General features: G+C 38.9%; 1 protein-coding gene across 1 annotated transcript in view; it reads left to right on the top strand.

Annotated features, from left to right (window-relative positions):
* The window catches only part of LOC137291488 (uncharacterized), a 39,304-nt gene extending 29,156 nt beyond the window's left edge, over window positions 1-10,148 (top strand). Inside the window, exons 2-3 of the mRNA XM_067822847.1 lie at window positions 4,716-4,847; window positions 9,059-10,148. Of these exons, the coding sequence (XP_067678948.1) occupies window positions 4,716-4,847; window positions 9,059-9,312 (386 nt within the window). The 3' untranslated portion in view covers window positions 9,313-10,148. The remainder of the gene's footprint in view (window positions 1-4,715; window positions 4,848-9,058) is intronic.
* The last annotated feature ends 657 nt before the right edge of the window (window positions 10,149-10,805 follow it).

Genomic DNA, 10,805 nt, shown 5'->3' on the forward strand with positions numbered 1-10,805 from the left:
TCGGACATAGATCGGCCATCTTAGAACATTTCGAAGATGCATCAAAGGTATTGAGAAATGTAATATGTGTTTGAACATCACGATTCTGTCATCAAAATTATGTTTGCTTTATTGTTACAGAATTTTAAATATATATTTTAATTTCTACGCAACATGTTTCTGTTTCGCGCAGCTTTTGCCAAGACATTACAACAACATAACATATCCTGTTGAATGATGACAGTGTGTAGAAAAGCTGACAAATGCTAAACTGAATTATTTTGTCTAACAAACATTTTTTAATTACAGATTTTTATTTACTTTCAAGTTGTAAGTCTGTAGCAGGTGGTTTGAAATGACTTTATTGTAATAAGCATTTATGGCTCTCCAAATACATGTTCAAGGTTGTTCTTTACAAATTCTTTTGCTGATGTAATGGACCTGATGGCACAAAGTCAATGCCAACTACAAAAATACCGTCCGATCATTTATTCAATTGTTACAGTGTGCTCCAAAAAGACTGGCATGGTGGTGTGCCGATATGGAACGTGCACATTTCTATTGGTTTCTCATACGCATCGTTAAAACAGGATCGGTATACAAGTTAGCAGGTGTTATTAATCGATAGATATAGATATTTTTCTGTCTGAATCATTCTGGCTGTAACAAAAAGATGCGAAATAGACTTGGAAATGTTGATAGTAAACAGTAGTAAATAGGGAATTGTGTTTTGAGAGAAGATACTCGGGCGTTTTATATAAACCGTTAATACTTATATAGATATCAAGTTGCAGTTGAGCCGGTTCTTTAAACTTCTTCAAGATTTGATAGAAGGTTCTTTGATCGGGTTTATTTCATTCATGGTTTGCTGAAGATCTCTTCTAACCCGGATCTTCACGGGTCTAGTGACCAAGGAGTGAGGAGAGATTTCTTATGATAATGTATAGTGTTGGTAAATGCAACGTGTCCACACCATGAAATACCTCATGTGTAAACAGAAAATTCCACGTCACATTCCCAATGTTGTCCAAGTGAACAAGCATGTTATAAGCCTTTTTGGTAGTCTATGTTCTTGCATACACCATCTCTTAAACCAGAATTTTATACATCGAATTTGAGCATATATACAGGGGATACCTGTCACATTCCCCATACACCATACAATTGGGTGTAGACATTTAAACATTGCTTACACGCCATCAGATGTATTTTTTCTATGCATTCATATCGATGGAACCCCCAGATCTTGGATCCATACAGGAGAATAGGTTGAATTTGACAATAAAATAATTTGAAGTAAATACTGGACGTCAACACACAAATTTATACAAGGCAGAAAAAGACTTTTCAATGTGTTCTTAGCTTTCATTGATGACAGATGTTTTCCAATTCATAGTAGGTGTAACCCTTACGCCAAGATAAGTGTAATGTTTCAGGGTTTCAGGGAACCCGTGGCTAGCGACTTCCTCGTGGTGGGTGTTGGACCCGGGATGAGAGATCAGGGTGTGCTCTATGTGAAGTGTTTTTCAACTCGTAAAAACAACCAAACCTTTAAAAGAAACACATATCTGTTTTCTTTTTGTTTACCGTCTGCTCCAACATCACTTAAGGCAGGCTACTGCAGTCTAAATGTTGACACGTACATTCCAAATCCTCCCAGGTGTTTCAAATGCCAAAGGTTTGGCCATGGAGTGAATTCGTGCATCTTGTCTGTTGTGTGTGCTCAGAACAGTGAAAAGACTCACACAACAGACGATTGTGACAGTAATGTCACAAAATGTGTCAAGTGTACATGGACTCACCCATCTTACTCTAAGGTTTGGCAATTAATGTAATAAAGTTCACACAAAACATCAGCTTTGCTTACGCAAAAAGGCAAGTTCTAATCTCAGAACAAACGGAAAGTTATGCTTCCATTGCCAAAGGAACGTGCGGAACAACATCTAGCACAGTTACTGTATCTGCCAGCTGTCAGACAAATTTGACTTGGGTCAAATGGATTCTCCTAATCTTTTCTCACCCACTACATCCACTCAAACAGGAGAATCACTTCCTGGTCCCTCTCAAACACAATCAGAACCATCCCCTGATCTTGAATCATCTTCGTAGTCGTCAACAAAGTCTCAACAAAATCTCACTGAAACCAAAACTAAGAAGCCAGATTTTTTTTTCTCAAAAACCTCAGCGACAGAGATCCAAAAGGGTCAGAAAATAAAATTCAAATATTCAGTAAATATGGATCACTTGAAGACATGAACGTGTCTGAAAACGTTCATTCTAGGGCACACACGCACTAAAAAGTACAGGGTAGATCCCCAATAAATCCCCCTCAAAAGATAGATTATCCAAATAAACTTATACGGTGGAACTGCAGAGGCCTAAGGACGAATTTTAATGAACTGCAGCTCTTAGCCCAGGATTCAACACCCTCGGCTCTCTGTCTGAAGGAGACCTATTTAAAACAGACAGATACATTTGACCTGCGTCATTGCAAGGCATGTCATTATTTTTCACCTCTATGTGACGAGGCTACAGGAGGGTCTTCCATCCTAGTCCAACAGAACGTTATCTACAGCCCCGTTTCACTTACCACTAATCTTCTGGCTGTTGCAGTGCGACTAAATTTGCACGTTGTATTTACAGTATGCTCTCTCTATATCTCTCCGTCTTCAACATTTCACAAAACTGATCTCCACGTTCTCTATGATCAACTCCCGAAGCCGTGTGTTATAATGGGAGATTTGAATGGACACAACCCACTCTGGGTTGTGTAAATACACACGCTAAAGATAATTACTGGAGAACTTTTGTTCTGATAATGACTTATGTATTTATAATGATGGTTCCAACACATATTTGCACCCTGGTACTGGAACCTATTCTTCTCTCGACCTGTCACTCACAAATTCAGAATTGTTAAATAAATTCGAATGGTCAGTCCACGATTACCTCTGTGGAAGTGACCATTTTCCAACTTTTTAAAGACCTGTAACTCTATCAGATGTACCTAAATCATCAAGACGGAATTTTCAAAAGGCTAACTGGGCTTCATATGAAACACTGTGTGCTGCAAAACTTAAACCTGACCGTTTTATTGACGTTCCTGATACTATTAAATGCGTTTCTGATGAACTGAATTCCATAGCTGATGAGTGTATACCAAAGTCCTCTGCAGTTCCACATATCCGGAAACCATGGTTCAGCGATGAATGCAAATAACCTAGAAAGTAAAAAAGCAGAACATTATTTCCGTCGCCATCCTATGGTGCATAATTTAAATATATTTAAAAATTTTAATGCTAAAGCGCGGCGTACCTTTAAACAGAATAAAAGCTAATCTTGGCAAAATTACATATCCAAAATAAATTCTTGGACATCCATGTCCAAGGTATGGAACACGGTCCAGAAAATTAAGGATAAAGGTGCTAAATCTAGTGTCCATCATCTTAGACATGGAAATCAATTACTTACCGATAAATCAGACATTGCGAATAACTCGCTCTCAGCACTCTTCTTATTATCTACCAAAATTCCAGCAATATCAAAAACAACAAGAAAAGAAAACGATTATTTTCAGTTCAGATAATGGGGAAGATGATGGTGAAATATATTCCATTTATGAACTCCATACCGCTCCTGATCAAGACGCTGCTACAGCAGCTGATAACATTCATTATCAACTCTGGAAGCACTTACCAGAATCCTGTTTAGAGGCGCTCTTATATATTTTTGATGATATTTAGACGTCAGGGAAATTTCCTTCTTCATGACGTGACGCTATAGTTGAGCCAATAATTAAACCTGGACGTGATCATACGGATCCATCCAATTATCGTCCAATTTCATTAACCAGCTGTGTTTGCAAAACCATTGGACGCATGATAAATAATCGACTTGTTTGGTACTTGGAAACAAATGACGTCATAACAGATTTACAGTGTGGGTTCCGTAAAAACAGAAGTACTGTCGATCGCCCAGTGCTTTTGGAATCATTTGTTAAAAACACACTAATTAATATCTGTTTTAGATGAAAAAGCATATGACACAACCTGGAAATATGGCATTATAAGAGATTTACATGACTTCTGCTTGCGAGTTCGTTTGCCTGAATATATAGCCAATTCTTTTTTAAATGACAGACAGTTCCAGGTCCTCGTGGGTTCTACCTTGCCTGATCATTACAATCAGGATCAGGGTGTTCCACAAGGCAGTATTTTGTCTGTCACTCTTTTTAGCATAAAGATCAACGGTTTAGCAACGATTTAATAGATGGATCGTTATTTGTGGATGAGTTTAATATTGTCGTGGAAAAAATATGCATACTATTGAACGGCAACTACAGTTGTGTTTAAATAAAATCACAATCACAATTACAGTATCCCAATACCTCAGATTATGAAACACGGAGTGCAAACGTTTGGCATTTTAAATAAGAAGTACGTAAGGTAAGGAACTACCAAAGTAGCCACAAAAAGGTTTACCTAACACCAGTCGGATATTTAAAATGTCTAACTTACGCATTACACAAAGGCATTATCCATTTTCCCGCAGACTGGCATCTTCCACTGGGATATGAAAGGGGTTTCCACGTAGGTGAATAAGGTTTACACCGCGCCAAAGGTGCCATGTGCTGCACAAGACCTCTACTAAACAAGACATGATTACTCTCAACAGTGTTAGTCTCATCCTTTGGGGAAAGGTGACAACATATTCATGTTTTATTTGTGTCTTTTCAGCCTCCCACTTCATAGGCAGTGCCTGCACCAGTGATGGCGACTGTCATGTGGCGTCCTCTGTGTGCAATGACGGGTTGTGCACCTGTCAGATTGGGTACTGGTTTTCCCCCTCACAACAGGCCTGTGTCACAGGTAGATAGAACCTTGACTAAGCAAGATTAACTGACCGTTCCTGTCGGATTGGAGCTTTTCCCTTTCACAGATGTATAGACACATGCATTACCATACATAGCACACTCACATCAAACCACACACTCACTCCACCATGCATTCACATCATGCATTCACATCATGCATCCAACGTCGGGCATTCATATCGTATCCGCTGCGCTCTCATCATGATATCCAGTGCTCACATCATCTGACCAAACACTCTCACATCTAACGTTTAGACATCATCCCTGACCTTAATATAATACTAAGGGAAAATATTAGGGACCACTTGAAAGGACAAGTGTTCATTTTTTCCAGGTTGCCTAGTATCGCATAGCTTGTGAAGAAACCTGGAAAAATTAAGGGAGCGCTGTTGCTTAAATGTGATCCCTTGTTGCTTCCACTCAGTAAATAGCATTTTAAAAAAGTAGGAGTTATTCCATTTTGCGAGCATACCTATAGCCAGTGCCAATGCGTATGAGGAAACGCAATATGTGTCTATGGCAGTGTCCACAGACGTGATATTGTTGGAATGTTATTAATAGAGGCATAAAACTAAACTTGCTCGCTCACCCATTTCCACGTCCACTCACTCACTCATCGACTATTCATTCATGTTATGGCAATTACGATGATTAAAGTAGAGATGTACACACAAGCTATATACCGTTAAGAAAACTAGCGGATATTCCATTTTGCGAGCATACCACAAGCTATTGCTAATGCATATTAGAAGAAGTAATATGTACCCATGCAGATGTAACATTTCCAAACGAATGGAATAAATTGTCACATTTCCCCTTAATTTCTCTTCATCATCCGTTTCCTCCTTGGCTTGAGTAATTCCATTGATCAATCTTGTAAATACAATATTCCCTACTGTTTATTGTTGACCTAACATCTCAACACCATCACACCACTCCTCACTCTGATTTGTTTACTCCAGGGCCCATCAATGTCTCCCTCGTTAGGGGCCGATGAAAGAATATTTTAAATGTTTTATTAACATGTCTTCCTTCCACGAGTACGATTACCTTCACCTAGCCGTGTCGTGTAGTGCAATGGCACCAGTGTACAGCAGACGGTGTATTGTTGCGCTGTGCCGTATAAACAACCAACAGGAAGCATTAAATATTAAACAACACCATTCAACGTTACAGTCACCATATTCGTCCGCCGGGGATACCTTTTCCTCATAGCGTGAACATAATTGTCATAAAAATATCTTTGCAAACTTGTCACGGCTTATGTGTGGCCGAAGAGAGCTATGAGCTCCGAGTGTATCACTAAGCTTCATTTCTGCTGGAGATAAACATTACCTTATGTACAGGATATTGGTGTGGTTGAACTCATAAAGACCATATTATATGTCTATGATCCCATCGTCGACGAGTAAGTAAACGCTGGGGCGGTGGTTAAAGCGTTCGCTCGTCCCGCTGACGACCTGGGTTCGATTTCCCACATGAGTGCATTGTGTGAAGTCCATTCCTTGTGTTCCCCACCGTAATATGGTTGGAATATTGCTAAAACGGTGTAAAACTGAACTCACTCACTCACTCACTCACTCACTCACTCACTCACTAAGTAACCGCTGGAGTTAACAACTTTGACGCCTACGTCAATAATTCTGTAACGGCAGCCATGTTGGGAAACGTGTCTGCTGAAATTACTCAATCACCTAAGACATTTATGGTATTTTTTTTAAAAAATGAGAACAGAATCAGTTTTTTTCATTTGTATTGATGTCCCAAAGTCATATATCAGAAAACAATGTCAGGACACAGGTTACTCAAACTATCACCGTGGCATACGCCCTCACAGAAACGTGCTACCTTACTGTAAACTTATGTTTCGATTCAAACACACGGATCTCCAGCCTTTTAATTCATGAAAGTCTCATGTCCAGTACTGTGGACAACATACCTGATCTGGCAAAAAACACGAAACGTTTTTCGGTGTTCACCTGTCAAACAACGTAGCAATTATATGTGGTATTTCCACCGTATCAGACATGGGTTATTGTGTGTATTCGATACGTTTAACGATCTAGCCGATTATGCTGATAGTATTTGTGCAGTACGAAGCTTCTATCATATAACATGAATAATTGAACTTCAGTCTTCACCAAGAAGACCTAAATCAATGTTTAACCATTATTACTCGGAATATGTGAGAGATTGCGTTTCACAAACATAATATACTATTAGCATTTCAAAAAATAAAGATGTGCAAATGCCGGTCCTTGAATAAGATTCGATAAGCTCCAAAGATGTAACTGTGTGTGCCTTTCAACACATCCTCATTTTCTCAAAAGTAAATGGCAAGCATTGTGAAAACATAACGTCATTACCCGCGAGGCTTGTTTCATAAAACACTCATAGAAACTAATTAACTGTCGAAATGAAAGCACTGAAAACACCGATTCCACGGCAGAACTATTTCCAGCATGGCCTCAAGCTATCGGCGCAAAGAAGCAGCCGTGATGCCAACCACCATGCAGTACATGCTATGTCCGACTTTCAGAGGCAGGCTTGTCGTACTGCCACGGCTCACTGTTACTATAAATCTTTAACCAATAGATCATGTGATGAATGAAAAGGTAAGACATGTACGATAGGACCAAAAGCAGCCGCTAACGTCTGTATTCAGGGAGTGTCCTTTTCTACCATGTATGCATTTTGTCAAAGAACATAATGTAGATCGATTTTGAAGATTTCTATCATATCGACTGGAGCGAGCTTCGATTTTTTACAAACCTCCGCCATGTAGCTGGGATATTACGGGGTGCTGCTTTCAACACACAGTGTGTGATCATGAGTGAGTGACTGAGTGAGTGAGTGAGTTACAACGAAAAGTGATGTCGGCATTATTTCAGGCATAACGTGATCAAAACAAGTTTTATATTCACCATAGATACACGTAAGTTATGAAAACCTGTCAACGAAGGTCAGGAAACCCAAGTATAGTATCACAGTACCAAAACAACTCTCTCTCTCTCTCTTTTAAATTGGATTTTAAATGAAGACAATACAATATTTAAATGGGTTAGGTCGCCAACAACTGAATGTAGATTTCTGTACTAGGAATTAGATGAGCTTACAATGCCTTTTACTACCTGCATGGAGTCTGGCTGAATTTACACCATCCCCTCAGATGTTAATGATTGCACATACATACATACATACATACATACATACATACATACATACATACATACATACATACATACATACATACATACATACATACATACATACATACATACATACATACATACATACATACATACATACATACATACATACATACATACATACATACATACATACATACATACATACATACATACATACATACAGGTGGATTAAAAAAAACAGTGTCTCAGTACTCTAACCTAGAATCCAATATGTAAATAAAATTAATATTTTGTTTGAAACCTGTTCATCCAAAATAACACTTAAAGTTTATAATGGTAATGTCTTCCATGAGATACTCTAGCCATAACATAATGCCTTCCCGAGCCGTAGCGCCACTGTTATTCCTGATTTGGGACAATGTCAGTAGGTCGATTAACATCTGTAGATCATTTATTCTGTCGCAGTTAATGATGTCTACCACACAGTTGTTACTTACATAATTTCTGTCATAGTTTAGTGTAATATGAAAGAGCAATGTGTGTGAACGCAGTGTCTGCAGGCTTTCCTCGTGCATTCAACTTGACACTGCCCAATTCGTAAATTCAGTGTGTGGTTTACCGATACAAAGAAGACCAAAATGTTGACGATCGGTGTTCAGAGCATCCATGTCAATGACCATAGAGCTGAATCCAATGATCCAAAACCAAGCTCTTCCACATCGAATCAAAATCTCCATTCGCCTTCACAATGTCATGATCATAGAAGTTGCCAGCATGTAGAGGGTATTCGCACCCTTGTGTCAGTATGAATCATGTAATATTTATTGACAGTATTTGTTATGCCCCTTGGGACATTTGCCTGTTCATATGTGACAGAATGGACTACCTTTGCTGAGAAAGGACCTAAATTCTTTTCCCCAATTCTTGATGAAATAGGATGTTAGTGCTTGAAGTCAGCCTGTACGACGTTTGTAGAGAAAATGTTATCACATGTAGTTCGAATGTGTGAGCCTGTGTGATTAACCTGACCTGTTGTATGTTATTCATTCCACAGAATGTTCCACCTTGGGACCCGGCCTTGTCCGCTATGCTGGACACGCAATCTGGGGTCATGACTTGGAGGAGATTCATAATATGGAAGACAGTAATTGCCAACAGCTCTGTAGCAATGCCACCTGCTACAGCATTGACTATGAACCGAGTACCAAGCGTTGTTTCCTAGCTTCAGTGACGTATCTCTCAGTTGAATCAGGATCTCGTGGTGTGCATGGCAACTGGGTGTACTATCAACGTAATTGTGCATCGTAGACACTGTTTGTTTTAATAGCTATTAACGAAACACGAGTGTGCATTATGCCCAAAAATACGTGCGTTATATTGTCTCGGTAATCAAAAAGACTGAAACATTCGTGACATAAACAACAAATCAGACAGACAGTTCCAGAAAGAACTGATTCTTCATGCCACGTTTACACTAGACGACGACTGGGCTACGATTTGGATATTTTTTCTTTCTTTTTTTAATTTTTAGTTAAATACTAACTCATTGTTAAAAGCGTAAGAGAATGCAGATCTAAGTCGTGGTGATCTCAAGAGATCTTGTATATACTATGTATATCCCATTTATACATAGGGTCTTAGATTTTCCTAAAATGTTGTGAGCTTGTTTCTTTTGGCAAGCAATGAAAGGAATGGGGTGTCATTTGGCCAGTAACTAAATTTTCCATACTTATTTAAACTGCAAAAGTGTATGGAGAATAGTGAACTTAAATTAGCCTTAAGTGAGCAAAATCACATCTTACAAAGTCTTACAGGTTTCTCTTTCCATTAGACAGTTTTCTTGGAATAAAAATTAACTGGCCTTTGTATGAATCAATGTGTATTAACAAACTGAAACCTGAACATTTCATGGGCATTCTTGATCCCATAGAATGTTTCCTCATGAACTGAACATCATATTTGATGAATATGATCCCAAAGTCCTCTGCTGGGGAAGATTATAATGAAATGTTATCTATTCATGAGCTTCATGAAACTCTTGAACATGCTCATGATACTGCTGCAGGAACGGATTTTCATATAGTATCAACTCCTAAAGCACTTTAGGGTGTTCTAGTTTTCAATAAAGCATTGATTGACAGGTATGCATTGTGCGCATGAATTGTTTTGCCAAGTCAGGATGCACCAAAAGAATTAAAGACTCATGAATGGACTCGGTAGCTCTTCCTTAACGAAATGCTTTTCTTTATCATCACGTTTGTCCTGAGTTATCAATGACGCTTTCAAAAGACACATTATGTTCAATTACTAGGTGCTTGGTCGTTTGATTTCCTCGTGAGAACAGATTGGTTGAGTATATTTTTTTATTTTTAAATTGTTATTCGTTATCAGCACCTTTGTCCGGAGATATCAATGACGCTTTCAAATAAGCAATATGTTATTAACCCCTTCAAACTACGCTTTCATGTTGACAGAGTAGGAGTGCCTTGAGGTTAAAGAGTTCGATCACATAAAGCCCGGGTCCATTGATACACTTTGAGACAAAGTGTGTGGACAGTGTTCCGAATGTCTTAGCTAAAATGACCTGTGAAGGGTAGAATAAGCCTTCAGCAAGCCATGCTTCCCATAAAGGTGACTATGCTTGTCGTAAGAGGCGACTAACGAGATCGGGTGGTCAGACTTGCTGACTTGATTTACACATGTCATCGGTTCCCAATTGTGCAAATCGATGCTTATGTTGTTGATCACTGGATTGTCTGGTCTAGACCCGATTGTTTACAGACCGCCGCCATATAGCTGGA

This window comes from Haliotis asinina, chromosome 7 (genome assembly GCF_037392515.1).
Source record: "Haliotis asinina isolate JCU_RB_2024 chromosome 7, JCU_Hal_asi_v2, whole genome shotgun sequence".
NCBI lineage: Eukaryota > Metazoa > Mollusca > Gastropoda > Lepetellida > Haliotidae > Haliotis > Haliotis asinina.